General features: G+C 36.5%; 1 protein-coding gene across 5 annotated transcripts in view; it reads left to right on the top strand.

Annotated features, from left to right (window-relative positions):
- Window positions 1–25,589, top strand: part of EEA1 (early endosome antigen 1) — a 73,085-nt gene that overhangs the window by 34,565 nt on the left and 12,931 nt on the right. For all 5 annotated transcript variants that reach the window (XM_068937249.1, XM_068937243.1, XM_009674602.2 and 2 more), the window contains 12 exons: window positions 3,597–3,713; window positions 8,639–8,977; window positions 13,865–14,014; window positions 15,054–15,173; window positions 15,403–15,606; window positions 16,213–16,413; window positions 17,026–17,139; window positions 18,400–18,555; window positions 20,524–20,663; window positions 21,293–21,623; window positions 23,166–23,267; window positions 24,787–24,981. In XM_068937249.1, coding sequence (XP_068793350.1) covers window positions 3,597–3,713; window positions 8,639–8,977; window positions 13,865–14,014; window positions 15,054–15,173; window positions 15,403–15,606; window positions 16,213–16,413; window positions 17,026–17,139; window positions 18,400–18,555; window positions 20,524–20,663; window positions 21,293–21,623; window positions 23,166–23,267; window positions 24,787–24,981 — 2,169 coding nt within the window. The remainder of the gene's footprint in view (window positions 1–3,596; window positions 3,714–8,638; window positions 8,978–13,864; window positions 14,015–15,053; window positions 15,174–15,402; window positions 15,607–16,212; window positions 16,414–17,025; window positions 17,140–18,399; window positions 18,556–20,523; window positions 20,664–21,292; window positions 21,624–23,165; window positions 23,268–24,786; window positions 24,982–25,589) is intronic.

The raw sequence follows: 25,589 nt of genomic DNA, 5'->3' as shown, positions 1-25,589 counted from the left end.
AGAATTTGATCAGACGTGGAAAAAAGGAATACCGCAGTTGGGGTTCTGAATATAATGTGGTTATATGGCCATGTAAGTTGTTATATAATTGTAAATTGGTTTCAACTGTTGAGAGCTCACAACTCTGCTACAGCATTTAAATTGAAATTCAAAATATTGTCACTCTAATCTTTTGTAGGTTTGGATATTATATTTAGTTTTCATTTGAAGATTAAATGACACAATGACATAAGCATAACTGAAGTCTTTCATCTTAAAACATTCACAGAAGCAGGAACTGCTCCTGTTGACCCAAATTAGGTATGCTTAATATTTGACATAGCTAGCTGTCTCAAAGTGCAGCCTTTAACAGGAGAAAAAAAAAAAAAAAAAAAAATCTTCAGTTCTCCTGGATGTAATGGCAGGTGGAGGAGAAGGCTGCACTGATGCTGCTGCCTGTTTCTGTGTGTTCATATAAGAAGTCTTAGATGTATGGAAAGATTATAAACTACACTGCAATAATGATAGCAATATTAGGTGTCTGTTTAGTGTCATCAGTATGTAGCCTGAACCAGAGAAGACTGAGTTTCTACATGGTAAAACATGGTAAGCAGTGGCAGTTGTGTTCTTCTCAGAAATGTTACTGTCTTCTCTCCTTAATTTTAACATATGGCAACCATAGCGTAAGACATGGGTAGTAAGACAAGTTCAAGATAAAAGCTTTTCTGTCAATGCAAAGTGACAATAGGTAAGACTCTTATAAAAAACGAAATTACTTAAAGTCATAGTGCTGAAAACTTTTCCACTTTATTTTTAAAACATGCTGTGAAAACATGCCTTAAGAAAACAGGACATGGGGAGCCTTCCGTCCACAGTATGGGTATAGTTCTGCTCATAAAAGTTTGGCTATGTTTCATCTCAGCTTTACTCTTTGAGACTACCTCAAGAGCTGAAAGAGTAAAACAATTCTTAAGCCATCCTTGGCCATTTTTCTGAGACTGATGAGGATACACGCATTAGTATTGTTTTCCAAAGTGTAACTTCTAAAGAAGTTACATATATGGCCTGCATGAAGAAAATAGCAATGATCGTTGTCACTCTGTGCCAGTGTCTTTAAATGCTAATGTTGAAATAATTTACCTCTTTTTGTATTTGTGGTGATTCAGCCTTGGAACACTAGTGTTCTGTTTATCCTTCTAAATATGGGATTTCTTTTTAACTCTTCAGGTTGATTATTAAGGAATTTAAACGATTGAAAAACTTTTAATATAAATTATACATTTAAAACATTAATGCCACTGATTAAAGCTGTGGGAGGGGGAGGACCTGAGAAGAATAGCTCTACAGTTGTCGCCTAAGTGCATTCAATTTTTTATTTATTTTATTTATACCTTATTTCAGAGCTACACCTGAAACTCTAGTGTCTAGAGAGCTTGGATGAATGTTCATTTTGAGATACTCATTCCATGTTTAGCTTCTCGCTATAGTGACTCCTGCCTAATAAACATGTTATGAGAGCAGCTGCACTGCTGCAGGGCTAAACATTTCTATGAATCTCTGCAGGTTGGGATCTGTTTCAGTTTTCTGATCAGTCTTCCTACAAGTCATAAAATACAGGGAATAGGCTTGGCAAATTGTTATCTTGAGTGCATACAGTATTAAATAAGATTAGTGGGTAAATTTGATAAAACAAGGACTGTGTTTTTAAAAAAAAAAAAAAAAAGAAAAGAAAAACACAACCCTAAGCACAGGCATTAAAAAAACCAACCATATTTGACAACAAATTTGAGGAAATGTATCTACTGACAGTTTTTGTCACTGCTTGTTTCCAACTTTCTTCCATCCATTTTTTTCTGCTTCTAGTGGAAACACTTAAATTTGAGGTAAAAGATTTTCTTTTTTTCTGAAACCTTTTTATTCTTGTATTAGATTTCTGTTTTTAAACAGATGTGCTCCTATTTGCTTATTGGTTCATTAACCATACAGGCACATCACCAGTGTCACAATATCAGGGAGACAGTATTCATCCATGAATATGTATCTATATCTATGTGTATATATATATGTATCACTGTAGTTTGAAAGGCTTCAGGGATGTCTTTAGCAAGCTTCTGCATGTTTTCTGCATTATATTCTCTGAGCAGTAAAACCTCCATACTGTTTTCTGAGAACATCCTGAAAAGGTTATCTGCCAAAGGTGGATCCCAGTATGTTTTAACTAACTGTTCTGTAATAAAACAGCCTTGTAATAAAACAGCCTCTGTAATAAAAAATAAAAGCCTCTGTAAATAAAACAGCACAGCATTACAGAACTTAGTGTTAATAACTACGTGTAATCCTATAATGAATGTGTCTGTATGTTCTTTTTTAGTCCTCCTTGTTATGTAGGAAGGTTGTAAATATTATGTTTATTATCTACTACTTATGTCTATAACTTCTAAAAATACATAGCATGGAAGCTGGGATGTATGTATGAAACAGAAGTGTTATTGTTTCTGTGATTTGCGTCATCCTTTTTTTGCTAAGAAGAAATTAGTTCATTCTTGAAATCAGTATTATACCTTCCTGCCAAAAATCTTTCATTATGAGAACAATGGGAGAAAGAAAACTTATTTAAAAATGCTATTAGTGTACGGTGTATTCCAAGTGAGTGCAATTGTATGGTGCATTTTATTTTCTGTATTACAAATATGCAAGGAAACTGTTCTTTGGCACGTTTGTTACAAAGAAGAGAAGCATGAATAGCAAGTACAAGTCAATTGCTAGCTTTGGGGTAGTGTACTGCAAACATGTTTTAATCAGGGAATTCAGTATTTCCTTCACCCTCTATTAAAAAGAGTTAGCTTTGCCATCTAATATCAGAATCAGGTTTCATATTTTCCAACTACGTATGGAGAGGTCACATTTGTGAAAGATCCTTTTTTCTCTTTTATCATCTTCTACGAAGGTCTCAGAGGTCTGTGGGAGGAATGGTCACAGGGTAACATACATGGTATTATTTCCCATTAACCCAGGCAAAATACATTTGAGGGCAGCCACTGTTACTGGTCTGAGGTGCTTTTCTTCTGTGCTTTCATTATTGTATATAAATGCTGTGCAGTCACTGATAAATTCAGTTTTGTACCTATCCTGTTGTATGGGAAAACATAGCCTGCAGGGTTGATGTGTCCAGAGGTCACACACCAAGTTGGCATTGGATGCCCAGGTGTCTTAACTCCCTTCTGCTTCCTTTTCGAGGACATTTTCTCCTAGGGGGGCGGGGGGGGGTTGGAAGAACTTTGAGAATTGTTAATGGATAATCTTTTGTGATTTTCACAAAGAAGTGGGCTCAACATGGCATTTTTTGTTGGATTTGGACAAATTTGTTGGACTGGGACAAATTTGTCTCCTAAATAGAACATGAATGGATCTTGACTGGGAAACTCTGTTCACTGGTATTTTTGTAGTTGATAATGCTCTAAGATAAGGTTGCATCAGAAGGTTTTTTTTTTTTTTTCTTAAGCTATTTATTTGAATACAAGATGCTTTTTATTTTGCTACCAGATATCTTTCTTCCATTTGGGTTATACATACAAAGCTTGTAGTGTTAAATGTAGACTTTCTGTTTGTCCATTCAGGCTACCATTAATCAGTTGAGAGCTGAACTTGCCAAAGGACCTCAGGAGGTAGCTGTGTACGTTCAGGAGCTGCAAAAACTTCAAAGCTCAGTCAAAGAGCTAGAACAGAAAAACCAGGTAAGAATGTTGTTATTTCTTACACTTGTCAGCTCAAATTAAAACAGAAACGCATTGCCTTGGAAAGCTCTAACTGAAGACTGAAAAAACACTTACTTGGTGTTGCAGAAGTTGAGAATTTTTTTTTTTTTTTTTAACTGTTTTGCTTAATGGAAGGGATGTGGTAATGCACAAGGAAGCACTGTGATTTAATGATTGTCATTACACTACAACTGAAATCCTTAGAGCGGTTGTGCTTACAGATTTCTAATTGCTGTGATTTGTGCTAACGTATTATTAGCCACCATCTCGCATTAAAAAGAAAAAGCAGTAGCCTCAAAAAATATGACAATGTTTACTTAAAAATAATGATTCAAAAGACACTGTGAGTTCTCTTAATTTCTCTTCCAGTTTCTTAGCTTTTAGATTGTACTTGTGTCATGTTTTCTGGCCTTTTATCACAGTCTCAAATGGCAGAAAATTAATTTAAAGTCCAGAAGCTTCTCGGCTCATCAGTATCTTTTGAGAGCTTTTATCACAGCCCTGTGAGCTTGATGTTTAAGTTACATATTACATATGTTCATTAAGAAAGCATTTACGTTGTGAGACAAAAATGGTGATAAAGAAGGAAAGCAGACAAAGAGAAAGATGTATACCAGTTATTGTCATATTTGTATATATAGCAATGTACATTTACTGCCCACACTGAACAAATGTATCTAGTGGCAACCTTTTCAGCCTTGAAAAAAGGAAAAGACAGGGACTGAACACTGCATGTTTAGTATAATTTAATATTAAAACAACATTTGCAAGGAATATAATAAGGTGCAATTAAAATTCAGTAAAATATAATTTGTTTTTAGTAGGATAACTCTTGGTTTGGCTCAGAACAACTAAGTTGCAGAACTAAGGTGGTGAGAATTATTATGCTGTTCCTTTCCATGGACCAGCAACATTGAATCAAGCTTTTGCCGAAGTAGTTATTATACATGATAGAATGTTTGCCTGAGTGTATTGCTTTTCCATTAAAAATGTGGAGTGAAACAATTTGATGAATGAGATAACCATACTTTAACAGGAGTCCTCAGCTATGTCAAGTTAATGCCAAAGCGTGCTTGAGGAATAGGAAGAAGAGAAGTGGCAGTGAGCTACTTTTCCTCTTTCAGTTTCAGTGACTTAAGGCAGTTTACAGCCACCTCTTTACAGGACTTTTAGAAAGGAGCTATCCATAAGAATAGTATGCTAACCAAGGAATGTTGGCCCTGGAGGAGATGGACCTAAAAATGGAAAAGGTAAGACTAGCTTCCCAAATAACAGGACTAGCTCCGCCTTTAGAGGAGCTGTCAAAGCAGGGTGGAGTACGTTGCATTTTGCTATATGCATCCATTTATAACTCCATTGCAATGCAAAAAGATGTTTCTTTGCTTGACACTGAGGTTTTCAAGATCATGTATGACCTCAAGCAAGTTTCTTATATTTTCATGAAAATATACTGAAAGAACAGGTGACAAGTATGTAAGAACAACTCTCTTGAAATGGCAGGAGTCGTCTTCTGATCATTTAAAAAGCAATTGCAGAGCCAAGCATTAGTTTAGAGGCCAGTAATGGCTTGTAGCCCAGAAGAGACTAACAAACACATGGAAAACCAGTATATCCTCTGGAGTATAAGACTTGCTGCGATTCCAAACCCGTTGCACATGTATGTGTTTTCTTTTAGGAAAAATGTGATACCTGATCTACAGGGAAAAGGCTTAGTTGCCAACCTTCTACTGACATAACTTACTGAATCTCAGAATGGTCACCACAATTCTTCTAATGTCTAACCGCTAGACAGGTATATTACGTTCTTCTTGTATGATTCCCTAGAACAGTATAAAAGAAGGGATCAAGGTTGTGTTCCAGCTTGTATCTTGTCCTAGCTTTGAAGACTAAGGGCTCTTCAGTGTATGCTGGAGTGTACTGGCGTTCCCTTTTTGCTGCTTGTCTCAATTTCTTTTCTGTGGAAATCAAGGCTTGAGGAAGAGAGGTGGCTGATGTGTGCCGATACATCCCTGTATGTGTTTGGGATGTAGCTGGGATATGCATCCAAACAGGAAATGCTCCTGGGTCCACTGATTTTGATGTAACCTGAATGACCTTACCTTGGCAGCTGTGTGGCCCCAATTCTGCTCATGGGCTTCAGTCATACCCAGACGAAATGCACAGTTGGGCAAACCCAGCTCTTGTCTTGGGCAAGCAGCGGTAGCCGTTTGTGGCTCTGTTAGGCCATTCGTGACTGCAGGAGGGGTTCAGCTTTTAGCAACAGTGGCTCTGGGCTGCAGCCTGTTAACAGGACCTGGCTACTTTAAACATTAGGATTCATTGTTCATTGTTATATTCCTCATCCGACCAGGGAGGAAAAGAGAAGTAGCAGCAGAATACAGATCAGCATGTCCAAGCATGTGTAGCTGCTGCTTTTGGCTGTCCTTTGAATAACTCATAATGGGATGATGAAGAGGCTTTGCTGCTTTTTTGTTTTATGTAACATTCTTGAACGCTTCCCAGCATCTCAGTCTGCTTCAAGACAATGTTAACTGTTCCTTTTTTTTCTTTTTCTCCCCACCACTGTTACTTCAAAATTTAAACTAGCCTTGGATCTTGTGTCCTACGTTGACTGTTGATAAAGTAGCTCAGTTCCACATGCAGTGTGTGGATCTAGTTATAACGTGGTAGTAACAACAATACTTTATTTCTAACTTGTGCAGTTGTGATGGAAAAAGTACTGTGGCCTGTTGGTATTTTGGGAACACAGCTCAATACAAGCGTTAATGATCCTGGCTGACCATTTCTCTTTAATGAAATGGGCATTACAACTTTATCTTAGATTGTGAGGGTGAAGTTTACTGTAAAAGCAGCAGGAGGCTTGCCACTGAACTTCTGGAAGGTAAAGATGACACCTGATGTCAGTATATTCCTTATGTGCTTTGTTCTTGGGTTTTATAGGTATACAAAAATTTTCTCATATATGTCTATAACAGCAAAATCATGCTTTATTTTTCAAGAAACATTTCAAAATATACTATTTCAGGGCTAAAATTCAATGCCCAAACTTCAATCCTGAGCCAGAATTATTGGCCAAGTCGTATGCTCTACAAAGGGTATATATATATTTTAATAGATGCTTAAGACATTAATTATATTTGTTCTTATATGGATTGTTAAATTCCCAGAGTTGTCATTTGCAAGTTCGCTTCTTTTCTAACCTCCCATTTTTTAAAATTCTTCAGTTCATCGGTTGTTATAAACTACACACAGACACTTTTGTTTCATGTTGGTGGTAAAATATAGTCATTATCTGTTGAAATCTGTGAAGAATGAAAGGTCTGTTCAACTTCTTCTGAATAATTTTACAGGTTTTTCTTCTAGCAAATAGATTTCATGCCTGGATACTGTGAGGAAGTATCCTTTTAAGATGCTCAGCATAGCTAGAATTGCAGCTCTGACTGTCTTCTCTAGGAACCCTCCTATTCCAAAGATGCCGAACTATCTGATGTTTTGATACATACATTTTGATACTGAGTATCCATATTTTTCAACCCGTGATCTGTAAAAGTGTGGTGTGTTTTTATATTTATATATATATATATATATATGTGTATATGTATATTTATAGGTAATGGAAAGGGTCACTGGAGAGTATAGTAACCACTGAAACTGTAGGACGAATGTGAGTATTTAAAATATGTGCATAGTAATGCTCTGCTGAGATAGATATCGGGAAGATATACAGCAAGAAGCGGAACCTGATTTCAAGAAGCTAGAAAGAATGACCTGAGTTGGATGATGACCAGGGTCTCCTGGCAGCTGTATTTCTGTTTTTAAAAAACTGCCACTGGAAAACTGAAATGGTCCTCACAGCTTCTTTATCCTGTTTGGAGGTCTCTGAAATTCAGGTTAATGCATCAACTAACCTTGGGGGAAAACTTTCTTATCAATCTTTTGTTCATTAAGATGTTTTATTTCTGTTTCAGTGTAATATTGATTAGTTCATGAAACTTGATAACAGCATTATGTGATAGCTGAAAATTGTCTATAAAGAACTTTCTTTCATTTTTGGCCTAGGTGTGTAAAATTGATAGTGAGATGTTTCCTTGCCATATTTGATGTTAATGCAGTAAGAGATATTTGAGACTCGAGGAAGTTTATGCCTTACCTTTAGGGAATCTTAATTTTTGATATTTTTCATACGCAAAACAGCCATCTCATAGCAACCATTGATGCAGGGAAATTAGATGGTATGAATTAAAGTAAAAAAACACTTTCTTGTAAATTAAAGGTTAAATCAAGAGTTTTTCTTTCTGTGATTTATCAACATCACAGAAATTATTCATTTTTGCAGATTCTTTTCCATAATTCTCTTCCATAATTTGGATAGCAGATCATGCTGCAAGTACAGCAAAGTAGGGCAAAATTAGGATACTTTTGAAAATGAGCCAGACAGATGACTGCATGGAATTAGACAGGAATTAAACCACACATGTTATTGCTTAGGGAATTTTATGAAGAGCAGTACTTTAAGCCATTTTCTATATGTTAATATCTCAAATTACTATTTCCCCTTTTCTCCTAATACACATGCAATAACTTCGAATCTGAACTTTGGGCAGAATCAAATTAGCCTTCAAGATACAGGAAAAGAGTGTATGTAGCTTTCTGACTAGCGGCAAGTGGCTTATGAGACTATTAAAAACAGTATTTTCTGTTGAAACTGTATGCTATCTGGGCTCCAGAATTAACACCTATAATATGAAATAGAAATCAAGATTTCTTTTAATGCAGTTTTGGAGCAACTTCTCGTGAGAGTGTCCTTCGCTATTTTGGATCAGTGCTTGAGAAGAAATTTGTATAATACTTTGAACAGATCTAAATGGAATTGCAATTAAATTGCTGTGCAACTCCCTTTGTAGAGTCTGACAGAGAAGCTGCTGAAGAAAGAACTGGATTATACTCAGCTAGAAGAAAAACACAATGAAGTATCTTTGAGTAAAAAGAACGTGCAGGCAAGCTTTCACCAGAAGGACCTGGACTGCCAACAGCTTCAGGCCAAGCTGTCTGCATCTGAAGCCTCGATGCAGAGATTACAGACAGAGCTAGGTGAGAAGGCGGAAGCAAACCAAAAACTTAAAGAAGAATTGTCAGAAGTAGAGACAAAGTACCAGCATCTTAAGGCAGAATGTAAACAGCTCCAGCAGCAGAGGAAGGAAAAAGAACAACATGGCCTGCAACTTCAAAGTGAGCTCAGTCAGGTAAGGTTCCTCAATTTTACCTCTTTTTTTTTTTTTTTCCTTTCTCTTTCTCTATTCTTTTCCTTGCAAGAGCGCTTCCTTATTGAAGGGGAGTACACAAATAGCTAATAGGAGTTTAAATAAATATAAAGCAATCTTCCCAACTCTGCAGAAAATGAAATATAATTGCATTATCTCATTACAGAAGTAAAAAAAAAAAATATGTAGAGACAAGAGGCTGTGATAAGAGTGCAGCAGCTCATTGGGATCTGTATATTGTTATACCTGAATCCTTGTAATAGCTCCAAACCCTTATCAGGAGCAAACGGGTATAATTGTAGCCACTTTGACACAGTCACACTCGGTGAGATCTAGAATTCCAACCACCTTCCACATTTTCATTTCTGAGAATGCTAATGCCCACTAGTATCTGCATTTATCTATCTGTCTATCTGTAGTATAATTCCCCTTTTCCTGAAAGGGATACTAGTTTTACTAATTTTGTTCCCACTTGGAACTGCTCTGTCAAGCAATCTCTATATAAACAGCTTTCACTTTATGAAGCTTAATGTTTAATGAGCCTACATAAGCTTTGTAGCTTGTTTCTCGTGTCCTGGGAGTTTGTGATTTACGTTTTTTTTGTGTGTGAAATAAACCTTTAATTGATCTGAAACTTGTTTCTTGTCCACTTTCCTTCTCATGCGTAACTGTTTTGTTAAATGAACTCTTCCTTCATCTTGCAGTTTTTCTCCTCCCCTTCTTTTGTTGATGTATTTCCAGAAATAAGTACAGTGTTATCAGATGATAGTGAACCCGGAATGCTGAGTTTCTGTGACAAAAGTGGTAATAGACAACTCATCCTCAACTGTTTAAAATTTTTGGAGGGCCTTCACCAACAAGAAGTCAGCAAGGTTATTTATTCTGGTTCAGTAGGTTAGCTGAAGCTCTAAAGAGTTGAGGATATGAAAAAGCAAGTTCAGGTAGAGTATCAGAAGTAGTTTCATTCCTAGTAGTGATCTCATTACTCCATATAAAATTTAAAAGAAATGAAAACCCTTTCATTTCACCTTAAATCTAGATATGCGTGGCTTCCTTTAAAGCTGAATAGTGAATAGAGAATTCTGAATATGAAAGGTGAGGTTAGTATAACACCTTAATATTGCTTCCCTTGCATCTCTTCCCCAAACATATTCTGTTTATGTTGCTTATTGCTATTAGTACACCAAGAGCATGCTGTCCTCCCCAGTCCCCCCCAGTTCCCATGTTATTCTCCTGCTGAGTATGATGAGTTACAGAAGTAGGGTTTTCATGTAACGTTGAACAAATCGACTTTTAAGGCTAGTTGAACTCTGTTTTTTCTGGCATCTTGGGGAGTAATATGTGAGACTGGAGAAATGTTTGTGCATGAGGAATTGTGTCTAGTTCTAAAACAAGAAAAAGAAATCTATGATTTGTGTTAGTATGGCATACTTCAGTCCTTTGCTGTAACTTTACCATTTAAAAGTGAGTGTGTCTCAATTTTGAACCCCTTGTCAAAGTCTGAAATAGATTGTGTTGCAAGCTATGCGCTGGAAGAATTTTGGCTTGGTAGAACTTTATGTATTACCTCTCCAAAACATCTTTCCCTCTCTCATAAATCTTCTGAGAGAGAGGAGGAAAAATAGTTATTTTAGTTATCTTAGGAATCCTCATTTGGTAAAGCTTTCTCAATCTGTCTAGGCAACAAGTATGCAGGTTTCTGGAGCACAGCCAAGAAGCTGAGCTGAAATCTGGCTTCAAATTTGGAGAGTGTTTTCAGGAAGGATTTTTTGAGGTGGGAAGATAAAGAGGAGGATGTGAAGTCATATGTTGCTGCATGAGTTCCTAGGAAAGGCAACGCAAAATTCTCCAGCCATACCTTTGGGAAGAAATTCAGTCTAAGCAAGAAAACCTGCACAAACTGCTGATTCTCAGGTTGCATTTTAGAATTGTATCATAAGAGAGTAGTGGATAAAAAAAAATATAGAACCCTTCACATATGGAGTTAAAAAATTGAATTAATAAAATTAAATTAAAAAAATGAAACCAAGCAAAAACTTATCTTCCTGTTGCTCCTTCCAACCAAATGTTTGGTTACTACTGTCATGAAAAGACAAAATTTCTCATACCTGTTCATTTAATACTTCAATGGAATTATCTGTTTTTGGATATATTTCAGTAGCTCATGTTGATGTAATGAATTGCTATTTTTATGAAGGAAGATGCAGAGCAAGCTTACAAGTAAGCTTGCAAGCTTACTGTGTTAAGTAATTACAAGAAAGCTGATCGAGTAGCTTTAACAAAATGCAAATTTATGTTTTGCTTCCACTCTGAGGACTAGGAAGAGGTGAAATGAAGATTTTTCTGAAAAAACTAAACAAATTTTCAGTGATCTGTTTACCTCTGTGAACTAATTAGGTTTGTATAAATCAGAACTTGGAGTGATATGAAGGAAGTGATCTTCATGATGGGACTATAGAAAGAAGTTTCAATGACTGATGTTGGTTCCAAGAGCGTATAAGGAAGAAGGAAACACACTCTCTCTCTCTCTCCTTCAGTCTTGAAGAAGTGTTAGCTCCCAATAAAATAAATACTGTTGTTGTTAAGAAACTTGGCATCTACTTGACTATATCTTTTAAAATCTAAATATATATTTTTGCTGTATCTCTAAGAACTCTAATATTGGTATTCTGTAATATATGTTAATCCTAGATTTTATGGTTTTGTTGACTTGAAGTCCATCTTAATGTCCTTCAAAATATATTTAACTTTAGGACCCCATGAATACCATTGAACACACATTATGTGCTTTGCTTTTGTAAGTATATATCTTGTGAAACTAAAGCAGAATATGCTGTAACATAAGTATTTTGCTTAATGACTTATAGAAGAAAAAAAAAGTCAGACTTTACAGGTACCTTAATAAAGTTTTATGAATGATCTATTAGAGACATTATTAATGGCTAATGGCTATAATTTTTTGTGGAGAACAGTAGGCTTGTAACTTTGCATATTACCGTGGCCGGTAACAATGTGAAACACGCAACGGTATCCATAACTTAATGTGTTTAGAATGTCTGCTAACTTACTGACCCATTACCCAATATTTATTAGTCTATGTGTAATAAGAGTGACTTTTGGAACCACTGTTTGTTGATTTCCACCTTCCCAAATATTCTCTCCCAGCATCAAGAAAACCATGAATCCTGTAGTTATCTCTTGTTGCGCCCTTTCTTCATTAGATTTTTTTTTTCCCTCTCAGCTGTCATTCATGTTTTTAGTGAGGAAGTATTAATGATTGAGTGGTTTCTGCAGAGAAAAAAAAACAAATGTTCTTGCTTAGTAGTATGATCTCTTCCCACTCCCTGACCTCCCTCTTTTTCTACGGCTGCACAGTTAACAGTCAGTATCTCAGCCATATGCAGAACAACTTCTCATTCCCAGTGTATGCAGTGGTGGACATGTAAAGGAATAAGTCAGCCTGGTTTCCTATGAAAATAAGGTAGAGACACATTTTTTTCCCTGTCTCCATCCCCTGCAACTTTTGCATTGATAATTTCAGCCAATTGTAACAGATGGTCCAAAAGCGGGTCCTTCACCATTAGGAAACAGACAGCTGGGTAACGGAGAGAGGCTCACATTGATGTCTGTCTCTGCCTCCCCCTGCCCCCAACCAGCCACACACACTCCTGGGGCAAGATTTAGTGTTATCAACAGCACTGTTCCTTTTTCGATTCTGCTAGTTAGCCAGCTGATGTGTGTATATGGTCAGCCAGCCAACAAATGGATAGCTTGCAGTGAGCAACAAAATCATGCTGCCTTTTGTCTAGATAGTACTAGGAATTTGAAGACATTGTGGAAAAGGCTTAGGGGTATCATAGAGAGAACCTGAAGGTACAAGGTAAATGATTTCAAGGTCACAGACACAAATCCATAGGATTTCTCTTTTAAGCTTTAAGTACCGACCTTTGTGAATTCTGATACCTGTAGAGAGTTCTTGTTGTGCTGTAAGGTCTGATCCAGTCCCTGTGTTTGCATTAACTTGAAAGTTCATGTGTATATCCTTCCATTTGTAGAAGTAAGCAGCAGATAACCCAGTGCCTACAGTGACAGTTTCAAAGGGAAGGAAAGCTGACTTTATAGAGATTTTTTTTTTTTAATAACAGTGAATTGTAAAAGCCCATCCATGCACTTAGAAGATAGCCTGAAAAAAATTCTTTTTTTTTTTTGATGCCTGAAAAAAATTCTAAGGAAGGTCCAGCTAGAAGAATGCACCACCCTATTTACCCTCCACTGGTGGAAGATGCTGGAGTATAAGCCACCAAAGTTACTGTGCACCCTATAGAGAGGGTTCATATATTTGTCTCCTCTGCAGAGAAGGTATGCCATTAATGTACCTACAGCAAGCTAAAAATAACACTCTTACTAGCCTAGCAATGCAGAACATCATATTAGTGGAGCAGGTAAGGGCATGGTGTTTGAGCCCCTGTATCTATAGGGCTGAGGGTGCACTCTGTGTAAGATGAGGTTGCTCTAAGCATTGCTATTTTATGTGATATTCCTTATGTTTTTGGAAGGGTTGCCCAATTTGTCTTTCTATTAAATCTCTATAATCATTGAAGAGCTTCTGTAGATAAATGAGGATGTTTCTGGGTCCTTCTTACCCACTTGTTTGAATATTTGATGCTGCTTGTGCAGTTGATGCTGCTGTTTAACATGATTTGTGTCTCTGAGATATTTTGTATATGTAAAGAATTCCTGAATTCATGCAATTGTTTTATTCTTCATAATAAAAATTCAGGTTAAAGATTTTATAATTCACATAGTATGTCTAAAATACAGTGTTGTTGGCTAAAGAATGACTGATGAAACGTGATTTTTTTTTTGCAGTTACACAATAAACTTCTAGAGACAGAGCGCCAGCTAGGGGAAGCACACGGTCGGCTTAAGGAACAGAGACAACTATCTAGTGAAAAACTGATGGACAAAGAACAACAAGTGGCTGATCTGCAATTAAAACTTTCTCGTGCTGAAGAGCAGGTAGTTTATGCAGACTCTACTTTTTAGTGGTTCTGATAGTAGCCTGTATATACATTTGTTATGATGTTGAGATTGATAAAGTTTATCCTTTTTCACTTGACTAATACTGTTAAAATCCAGCAAAATTGTAAAAATCTGCCTAAATGCTGCTTGTATTGCAGATTTTATAAGGCTGAAGAACTTGCTCTTTGCTCATCTGTTGCATGTATGTTCTTGGTGCGTTACAGATGAATAAAAGATTCCTTGTACTTAAGAACTTTGTCCAAGGAGCTTGTAATGAAAAAAGACTTAGGTGCACCTAAGTCAATACAAGTGAAATTTTGTGTATAGATACTCTTGTAAGATAATGCCCCATATGCATGAAAAAATGAGCATGGTACAGCAATTGGTCATTTATAGTTAATAAACTGTAGGGTGGAAGGGTAGAAAATGCTTGTTTTGTTAATTGTCAAGATTTTATTTGTTTTAATGAGCATCTTGTATATGTTGCTGATTTACTGCTACCTCTATGGGGATTGGCCAAATACCTGAGTGGTATGTTTTCAAAGCTTTAAACCTTCTCTGTAGCTAATTTGCAAAGCCTTGACCAGTATTACTTGCACAAAATGCAATAAAAGTGGAGAGACTGCTAATCCAAAGTTGCTGCTAGAACTTCTAATAATAATAATAGTTTTAAGGGTTTCTGTGTAATTAGTCATGTTACATCTTAACTACTGGGGAAAAACATACTAAAATTCCTTTACCTGCTAGAATTTTGAGAACTAAAAATATATATATCTGATGCTGCTTTAATAGTATCTCGCTTGTGATAGAGAACCTCACCTATTAATAGTAAAAAAAAAAAAAAAAAAAAAATGCTTTGGTTAGATTTTGATTCTTTAACCAGCATCGCACACTTAATTTTTGTATCAATTTTCAGATACTCATACTTAGTTTAGAATCTTTTAGCACTAGAATAAACATTAAGTGCTACTGAAAATTTGAATGGTGTTTGTTCATTAGTGTGTGTGTGTGTGTGTGTGTTTTTTTTTTTTTGAAGCTAAAGGAAAAAATGGCAAATTCCACTGAATTACAGCATCAGTTAGATAAAGCAAAACAGCAGTACCAGGAACAGCAGACACTTCAGCAAAACACTACAGCAAAACTACGAGAAGCCCAGGTAACTTGGTTATTGTGTATCCTCATGTAAACGTGTATTTCAGCAGCTCATTGTTTTCAGTGCATTACTTGGTAAGAGTGACTTGCATGATTTTGTAGTAGTTTCAATAAATTAATAAATCAATCTAGAACAGAACATGCCTTGTTTAATACATTTATCCAACATTTTATGCATTAGGAATAACTTCTAAGGTCCGTATAATTAAGGAAGCTATTATGCGATTTTCTAGAATGATTTGGAGCAAGTACTACGACAAATTGGAGATAAGGACCAAAAAATTCAAAATCTTGAGGCCTTGCTTCAAAAAAGTAAGGAAAACATCTCTTTGCTAGAAAAGGAAAGAGAGGACTTGTATGCAAAAATTCAGGCTGGTGAAGGAGAAACTGCAGTTCTTAACCAGCTGCAAGAGAAAAATCATGCATTGCAAATACAGGTAAGAACTCTGAGGCCTGCTGCCTTTCTTTCCTTCTCATTATTGCATCTTATTTCCCTAGCTTGTGTCTCATTAGAGATGAAATTAGTCTTTTCTGTACTCTGCTGCTCCTTTCATGCTTACTTAAAGTATCTTACTGTAAATTTCACAGGATTTGTGTTTTGATAACTTGCTATCAGCAAAGCAGAAAAAAAATCCTAGAAGTTTCCTATGAATGTACATATGATAGTAACATATATGCCTAAGAAAGACATTTTGCATGTATATACATTTGTTTCTCTTATTTGAGGAAGAAGTTTAATTCCTGCCTTAAACACCAAAATTCAGTTCAACCTACATCTGCTGTCTCTTTAATATCTTGGTTTTGATACAGTAAAGCCAGATTGGCCAGTCCCATTTGCTTTCATTTTGAACTGGTAACTTACTTAAGCTTGGTATTGTGCAAAGTATAGCTTTATGGTGATAGGTCAGAAAGAAAAATGTGATAGTTAGTCAGCGTTGGGACTCCAAAGCCACAGTAAGACACCCTAAAATTCAAAAGATAACGTGATTCTTCTGAGTATAAAGTTCCTATTCTCTTTTAGTTACCTCCTTTTTTCTCTGCAGGTAACTCAGCTGACAGAGAAGCTGAAGAATCAGTCAGAAAGTCATAAACAAGCCCAAGAGAATTTGCACGAGCAAGTGCAGGAACAAAAGGCACATCTAAGAGCTGCTCAAGACCGTGTGCTCTCACTGGAATCGAACATCACTGAACTAAGTAGCCAGCTAAATGAAAGCAAAGAGAAAGTATCACAGCTTGATATACAGGTAACTCAACTTTATACAGTCTGATGATGAAAAATTCTGCATATGGTAAAAAAAAAATAGTTAAAAAAACCCCCAGTAAACTGACTGCAGTCAACAACCTCTGAATATTGCTAATGCTCAAAACGCTTCTTATACGTGCTTTCTAAATCTTGCTTATTGGGTTTTTCAGAGAGGAGGAGGTTTGCAGGATAGAAGCAGAGAAAGATGGTACACATGTGGAAGCTTATGTTTGTTTTTTTTAATCAATCTTCTGCTTTTACTAATTTTGGAGGGCCTCAAAAGTACTTTTTTTTTTGAGGTTATCAACGTGCGCGTGTGTGTGGATACAGTGGGTTTATCCCATTGTTCCATGTTTGTAAAGGAAAATATTTTCCTGGACTAGAAGGTGAGTGGGACTGGGTTTTGTAGCTCAAAATGAAAACTAACTGTGCTCTCTAATATCTTGGTATTTTTTTCCCTGTTTCTTAAAGCATGAAAATTTTGTTTCTTCCTTTTTATAGCCAGCCATGAAAAATACTGATAGTTAATAGTAACTTAATGATTGGTATAAAAATGAATTCAAATTAGCTGCAGTGAAATAGACATTTTAGCCAAATACAAATCTTTTTTCAGGTAAAAGCAAAGACTGAATTGCTGCTTTCAGCAGAGGCATCAAAAGCTGCTCAGAGAGCAGATCTCCAGAATCATCTGGACACTGCACAGCATGCACTGCAGGATAAGCAACAGGTATTAAAAACTTAATGCCTTCTAGATTACCTAAAAAAAACAACCAAACAAGCAAGCAAAAACCCTTAAAAACCGTAAGATTAGTCTATTCACAAATTAAGTAAACACACATGAATTTGCATTTGGAAATCATCGTTTAGCACATTTTAACTGCATGATATGTCTTTTTGCTGTAATTAGGCCAGACAAATACTGCAGTGTAAAGAATTTACTTTTGAGTCCAGTCCTTGTTGTGGAGTTTAGGGTTCAGAATCTAAGCTCTCGTATCAGGATATAATTTTATTCTAAACAGTATATTATGAGTAAAAGTTTGTAGAATGCACTGAGTATAAGTGAAAACTCTTAACTTGAATTGCAGACTCAGATATCTAATTCAAAATAAGAAGCCTTTTTTTTTTTTTTTTTGAAATAATTTGGTGCGTGCAAACTGACACAAAAACCAGAAGAGTCTTGTTAAAACTGCCTGTGTGTGTGTGTGTTAATCCTAGTGAAGCATTCCCCTGGGTGCTGAATCAAATATAAATATTTGCATTGTTAATATCAATGCTGAAGTCATCTTGGTGGAAACATCCAGCAGGTCTGAACTTAGCACCATTTTTCAGGTTGGAATGTAATGGCTATAAATAGCAAAAGATGTCCCCCTCCCCCCCCCCCCCCCGTTTTTTTTTATGGCTTAATAATTAATTAAATCAGCTTGCTTGCAGTATAAGGGACTTTGATGTAACTGCCACCTTAGTGGTTGCTTGCTGAATGTGTTAATTTCTCTTGCGGAAATTATGTTGTTTTGAGTTGAACCAAATGCTTTGAAATCATCTTGGGTACGTGGAGATTTGACTGTTCCCATGGTATTGGCTTTCCTGTTTGGTAGCGCTTGATTTCATGAAGACAGCAAAATTTTTCCCTGAGGTTTTGTAGTGGTACTTTCTACTTATTGCTGTATGAACTGCAGGATCTTGTGCATTTATTATAGCAAACTTATCTTCTGTTTATAGCTTAACAGCAATTTGTTAAGAAGTAGCCCACAGTGTGTGAAATTGGAGAGGAGTATCGAGATTTTAAAAGAAGTTTTGTTAGCTTATATTTGTGAGTGTGTGTGTCTTCCAGTCTCGTTCTCCTTGCTCTGAGAATAAAAAAGAAACGTTATTCTCCTTTTAATTTGAGCACATTAGATCATTTAAAGCCTACGTTATTCTGAGGTTATTAGTCATTTTTGGAAGTTATTTAAAAACTAACAACCATCTCATTTATATTTTACCTCAGGAGTTAAATAAGGTCAGCGTTCAATTGGATCAAGTTACAGCTAAGCTGAATGACAAGCAGGAGTACTGTGCTCAGCTGGAAGCCAATATCAAAGAGTACAAAGAGCAACATCTTAATTTAGAACAGGAGACTGAAGAGCTAGAGGGACAGCTTAAGGTTTGTATTGAACACGGAATTTGAGCTTACTGCAACTGATGTTCTCCACTGTAGTATTTGATAAAAGCTGTGCTCAAATTACAGGGGGAAGGATTATATCAATACCACTTTTGTAAGTTGTTGTTTTTTTTTTTTCCAACAGTGTTTCCCTTTGATCCCCTTCTCTTCTTCCATGCAGGCATATTACACTAAGAGGACAGGCTTAGGAAATTGCCCCGTAGCATCATTTTCCTGTATGCGTTCTTCTACCAACCTCTATGCTATCTCGCGAATATTGTAAGAGGAAACATTAAAGCTTCCTGAAATCAGAGCCTTCATGGCTCGAGCTTATATACTTTACAGGTAGTACCAGGGAATATGTGTTAACATCAGTTAGGTCAAGTTAACGTGACACGTCTGTTTTAATTTATTTCTAAAGCCTTTCAAGTCTTTATTTCTAAAGACTTTTCTATGGAAACTTTTTAATCCTATTTTTTTATGCAAGAGCAATATTTTTTGTCTGACTTGACCTTAAGTTTTCCATTCTGTTTCTAGGATCAGTTTTTCTACAGTAGCGTACATAATAATGGCAGAAGTTTTGAAGAATCTATTGATGTTCTAGGATGCTAATGTTTTCAGTTAAGGATATAAATTTGTATTAATGCTTCAGTATTTTTAAATTTGAACTGTAATCTTTATTCAGCATTTATTCAGCATTCTTGGTCTTCAAAATTCACGATACATAAAGCCATATGATACGGAGATCTTAAGAGCAATGCGAAATTGGTTTTGCAGTGTTGTGTGTTATGAGGGAGATTAGAAATCTTCATGCTTCAAGAGTAGGTTGAGTGTTTGTCTTACCTTATGTTATCTGTAGTAAAGAAGCAAAATTTTCTCCCTGTATGAAGTTTTAAATTCAACACCATTCAAGAATAAAGCAGTCATACATTTGCATTATTAGCATAGTTATTTTGTGCTTTTGTCTCTTTCTTCTTCCTTTGCACATTGTTTTTCCTGCCCACTCTTCATTCCTGTTTTTATTATTTTCATCCTTCTGCTAGACTTTAGCAAACAACCAACAGATATGAATGCTTACGAGAATTGTACTGTTTACCTGAACAAGATTTTTATGAAGTCACTGGGAGCTGAAGTGTGAAACTGAGCAGGGTTGTTGATACTGTCAACAGGAATGCAATTCTGTGTAAAAATCTTGGTGTCATCACCATTCTTTGGGGCTATTCCAGCTGAATGCATGGTATTTGACACAAACAAACAAAAAAGCCCTCAGGCATTCTCTCAGACAAACTTGTATGTTTAATTTTATGACTGATGCACGAAAGCAGAAGTGCATGTACAACAGCCAGTGTGTTGAAGAGTCTCAGTAGGGCCTATTTGCTGAAGACTCCTCTGTTCTTTAATATTCCATGCGAGTGAACAAGTGAACAGAAAAAAAGAAAAAATATTGCAGACATTTATAGAATCCCTTTACCCCTTGTAGTTCATGTCTTTCTTTTTTTGTTTAATTATAAAGAATGGGGAAGTTCTTTGGGTATGTAAATCAGCCGTCCTCATGTGAAAGTACTGAAACTTACCTTGTCCTACTCTGTGGCAGAGCTGAGCCCTGCATCTGACTTTTTTGTATAGGTATTTGGATAGGATTTTTCAAGATTTCTGCATTTTTATTTGTTACTTCATAATTAAAATGGTTACTTGGCATTTAATTTAAGGATGATTTCGGAATATTTTACCAAAACAGTTCATTTCTAGGGGAGCAAGAGAATTGCAGAAACTAAGTAATGAAGGACAAATAGCAAACTTGGTGAGATAGGTAGACAGCGTTTGAAAACTGTTACTGCTTTCTACAGCAAAGACTTCTTACGTAGACTTACCCGATCTATGACCAGAAGTCTTTGACTTCTGTTTTTTATTGTTGTTTTTGCATTGTTGGTTGTGTTATGATAGCTCTGGCTTTTTATTTTCCTTTCTCAGAAACTTGAAGCTGATGTTCTTGATGCTAAAGCAAGCAAAGAACAAGCTCTTCAGGAGTTACAGCAGCAGCGACAGCAGTCTACAGAATTAGGCCTCCGAACAGCAGAACTGAGTAAACAACTTGAAGCCGAAAGAGAAGCGTATGCATTTCCTGTTGATAGTACTTTTCAGAGAAAGTCAGACTTAAAACTAAACTAGAATGTTTGGACTAGAATTGAAATGTTCTTCACTCTTGTGATTTCTTAAAACTATAGATAGAAGTCATGCCTTCCTTCTGCTAGGGGAACTGAGTTATATTCCACCCATTTTCTTGCACTTTGTCTGCCACACAGGCACCAGACTCCATCTGCTCTGTCCTCTCATGTGAGTCACTGACTGCTGGGATTTAATACGCACATCTTCAGTTTATTCACTGTTCAGGTTTTCAGCTAAATATCTAAACAGTTTGGTACACTCAGGTCCATCTCTAAATATCTTATTTTTGTAACTTTCAAAGACTGATTTGCAATTTATGTAAAAATAGCAAAGGGGTAGTTTCTGCTCATAATATTTGAGGAAGAAAAATACATCTCAAAATGGTCTTTAGAACTGCTGATACGCCTTCATTGGAGAGAGAAGATGTTGGGAATGTTCTAGGTGAAAAAGGCGTGCTTTGAAGCAGTTGTACAGTTAATACATTAAATAAAGGGAGACATTTAATCATACAAAAAAACGTATGAAGCAGAATTTTAAAAATCTTTTGTTTTCTTCTTTTACTTTGTATTTCCAGTGTGTCTAGTGCTAAACTGGAACTACAGAAGAAATCTGAGGCGCTTGAACAAGCAAAAAAGCAAATTGCAAAGCAAGAGGAAGAGAAGACCAGCCTCAAACAAGATCTTGAGAAATCAAATCAAGATACAAGTAAACAACTCAAGGAATTAGATTGTAAAATGCAAGCAGCAACATCAGAGCTCCAACAAGTGAAATTAGAGAAGGATACTCTAATAAAGGACCTTACAGTTACCAAAGAAAAGCTCTCAAAAAGTTCTGAATCCTTTAGAAAAAGAAAGGAAGAGTTAGAAAAAGAAATACAAAAAGGAAAAACAGCTGTGGCAGAGATGGTTAGTTATTCCTTTCATTAGACAAAAAGTTTGGGATATTTACGCTCTGATAAGATGACTTTGCTTTCTGTCTGGAAACTCCTAGCACCGTACATACAATGATGCTTGCATGGAAATTAATTGCATTAATTAAAAACAATCTTTTTTTTTTGTTGTTGTTGTTCTAACATGCATTCTAACTAAAATTTCTGTCTGAATGTTTTTAGTAGTAAACAGGAGTTCATACTAGACAATGGGATCCTCTTTTCTCCTCTGCGTGCCTTTAGTATGGTGAAGAAAACCAAAGAGAGATGAGCGGTGAAACAGTTTGACAGGAAACGTCTCCTTTCAAAAATACATCGACCTTGTAAAGCAGAACAGAGCATAGTCCTAAAGCTTTGCCAAAGCACCATTATATTGAAGAAAACATTGTTTTTCTGAGACCGTTATAGTTTCCTTTCTAGAATCTTTTATGTAGAACGTTCCTGTGCAGCTTGTCCAGAAAAAAAGGAAGGCTGCTTACTGCAGTTAGCATAACAGTATCTCTCATCTGGGGAGATGGCTGGCTAGTTAGTTAAAAGTATTTTAACTAGAATTACTTACGTTTCAGAGAGGTCTCACAGTGGTGACAGAGCAACGAATACCTGACCAGAGCCATTTGTTACAGTAATGAGAATGAATTCTTAAAATGTACTTTTTTCCTTCTTCCTTTGCTCTGGAAGTAATTTGACTGAGTACCGTATGAATATAAGAAAACCTGTATAAGAAAATTTATAAAATATACCTCTATGCCAGACATTGTCGGGGTATTTTTCTCATTCCCTTCCTATCTTACATATGACCATTTCCCAGAACCCATGCACAGCTACTTTTATTCTGCTATAAAAAGAGATTCTGCTCCTAGTTAAAAATACTATTTTTCCTTTACTCCTTCACCTTTTTAAGATAAGCCTTTTTGTTTGCTTTACTTAGTTACTGCTGTTTAAATATTTCTGTTTCTTCTAAAAACTTGAAGGATTTTCTCCCCAATTTAGGCTTGAAGATAAGAGTCCAGATTCTGCTTCTAATTCTGTAGTCAGTTAGAGGCTCACCATTGACTTAAGCGCGTAGGATTTGGGCTTAAAATGTAGTTGGATTTGCGTACAAGTGCTGCAAATGTACTTGTTCGTGAGTTTTAGAACTTCAAGAAATTTGGGATCTTGAGGAGAAGAGTGACCCTATTGCTTCCCATGGGAGGAAGGGCTGCCACAAGCAGCTTCAAATGGGGAGACAGTTCCTAATCAAAGAAACACTTTAGTACATGTTCGCAATTATTAAGTACAGCATATCAGCTGTGCTTAGATACCTTCCTGAACTGGGGCCTTTGTCAGGTGGCCTCAGTCAGTGAGACTTTCTATTTACCACTGTTAAAACTTTTAGAGAAGTTTTCAGCTGCAAATATGCCTGCAACTAAATTTCGCTGAAAAAGCATTATTTTTCAAGGCTTTTTAGCTCCTTTGAGAATACTGGTACCTGGTCTTAGAAGCTTGTAGAAATATTTGTTCCTGTCATTTCTTTTTTTAGGAAAAATCTTGCCAAGAAGTAAAACACCAGCTCCAAGTGCAAACAGAGTCTGTAGCTAAAGAGAGGAATGAACTGAAAAACTCACTGGAAAAAAAGGAGGGGGTAAGCTGTCCACTTAGTGGCTAAATCTAGAAACCAATAATAATAAATGGCTTTTTAAAAGTTTTCATTTTCAATCTTGCATGCTAGCATTGATTAGGGTGAAAGAAGTTGCAGTTCTCAAACTGTAACCCACTTGGGACACTGAAATATGGTGATACTAAAGACTTTCTCCATGTTAATATGAAACTTTAAAATACAGGTTTTATATTTACCTTTCTGTGCTCTGCATACTATAGTGTGTAGTTTCAGCCCTTCTTAGTTCTTTTTTCATTAGTGAAATAGTTATTTTTGTGTAAGCATGTTATCATGTTGTTTTATATTTCCATCTTTGAGTGATAGAAGTTGGTATTTCATATTCGTAGACCTATTTCATGCTCAAGCATCACTGTGTCACCTAATCAGTGTGTTCTCTGTGTGATTGACAGGAAATTTGCAGATATCCTTGATAGGTGTTGTTGCTTTTGCAAACTTGTCTCTTTGTAATGGCCTGTGGCTACAAAAGGACCAGATGAACTTCTGTTCTGAAGACTTGAGCTTTCAGACTGCACAGTCATGTGGTTGAGCTGGCGGCCTGAAGACCAAATCCACTTTATGAATTTGTTTACCTAAACTGTCACCTTTTCCCTAAAGGAAGCATGAAAAAGATATGAGCAGTAGACATAGTTTGATGGTGCATTCCTGCTGCTTGAGAGAGAGTTTGGAGTTGTGCAAGTTTAATGGTAATTGCTGAAAGACGGACCTTCCCTCAGTGACGACTTCCTACTTCACTGACTCCTCTTTTGCTCTGGCAGAAGCACTATGGTGCTCTGTGGCAAGTGCCACAGGATAAGTATGGCACTGCTGTTGCAGAGCAGGAGAGCAGAGGCCGCTGCTGGTCAGAGGAAAATGGGCTGCTTTTACTTTTGAGTAGTGAGAAAAGCCTGGAGTTGCTCTAAGGGCAGGAGATTGGGGATAAGGGATGATCTTTATGTGGAAGTGTGCCATAGGCGCTCATAAAAAGCTAAATCTAACTGCCAGAGTTGGATCACCTCATTCTGAAACACAAGGTAGCAGCAACAGCAGTGGCATTGTGGGATGGTATAGTAGTGTGACCGCAGGAAATAAGAATAGCATACCTGGAAACTGCTGCAAATAATCTGCAGCTTTTTCTGAAAATATGAGAATGGCTATCCTGGATCCACGGGAAAGGTATAGCCTGGTATCTTATTGCTGGCAGAGGAAAATAGGAGATGCCCAGAGAAAAGTAGAATAGAGTATGTCCATCAGGTTACGACAATCAGGGGATAGTCCCTAACTTCTGTCAATCTTTTGGGGTAGGATTTCCTGAGCCAAAGGCCATATCTTTAGTTTTAACAGCTCTGACTACTTTTTTTTCCTGTGGATTTGTTTGCTTGCTTTTTGAACTCTGTAAATTTTGTCATCCACACAGTTCAATAGGCTGATTCGTGAACCGCAAGCATGCGCAAAATAATGATTTAAGTTAAAATTATATGTAGTTTTTTAATACTTTTGAATATAGATTTCTAAGCAATTGTCGGTGGAACTTGATTCAGCACGAGCGCAAGTACTGGAAGTTCAGGGTCTTCTGAAAGAGAAAGAAAAAAGTGAGCAGCATCTCCAAGGAAAGCTGAGAGAGCTGAAGGAATCCTTTGAACAGAGGAAAAGGCATAGTGAAACACTACAAGCCGAGTTAAAAACTGCTCTTTTAGAAAAGGTAAGGCTGGCCACTTTCCTTTAAGAAAATTAATGCGAGTTTCTCTCAATGCTGCTGCTTTTTTGTCATTATCTGTGTGATAAATAGCTGTTTACTCTAGCTTTTTTGGAAATGATAAGGTCAGGATATGGAATTAAGGCCTTCAAATGCTGCTTGAGGTTGAAAAACAACAGCAACAATAATAAAGTAAAAAGTACCAGGGCTGAAATATTGATTCTGTAGGGGTTGAGTTTCATCAGATTGGTAAAAATGTCTAGACTTAATGTATCTATTTTCCTTCGGGAGCCTACTATGAAGTGAGAGCTGCTATTTTCTTCTAAAGCAGTAGATGCTTTTTTGAGAGTAGTTTAGACAAACTCTGCAGTGGTTTAGAATGTCCATGGCAGTTTTAAACTTATTCTTCTTTTACTATGCCAGAAGAATTTATCTGAGTGACGGTATGAAACTCAAGCCATGATGAAAAAAGTTCAAATGTCTTACAACGTTAGAGAAGGTTGTTTTGTGTGTCATGCACTATTACATGTTGCTGCAGCTTTGGCTGTCCTTTGTTATATGCCCATGCTTCTGTATTACTCAGGCTATGGAAAGTGCAAGGCTTGAAACATTAT

This window comes from Struthio camelus, chromosome 1, assembly GCF_040807025.1.
Source record: "Struthio camelus isolate bStrCam1 chromosome 1, bStrCam1.hap1, whole genome shotgun sequence".
NCBI lineage: Eukaryota > Metazoa > Chordata > Aves > Struthioniformes > Struthionidae > Struthio > Struthio camelus.
The sequence above is the reverse complement of the archived record's forward strand: the minus strand, read 5'-3'. Positions and strand labels throughout refer to the sequence as shown.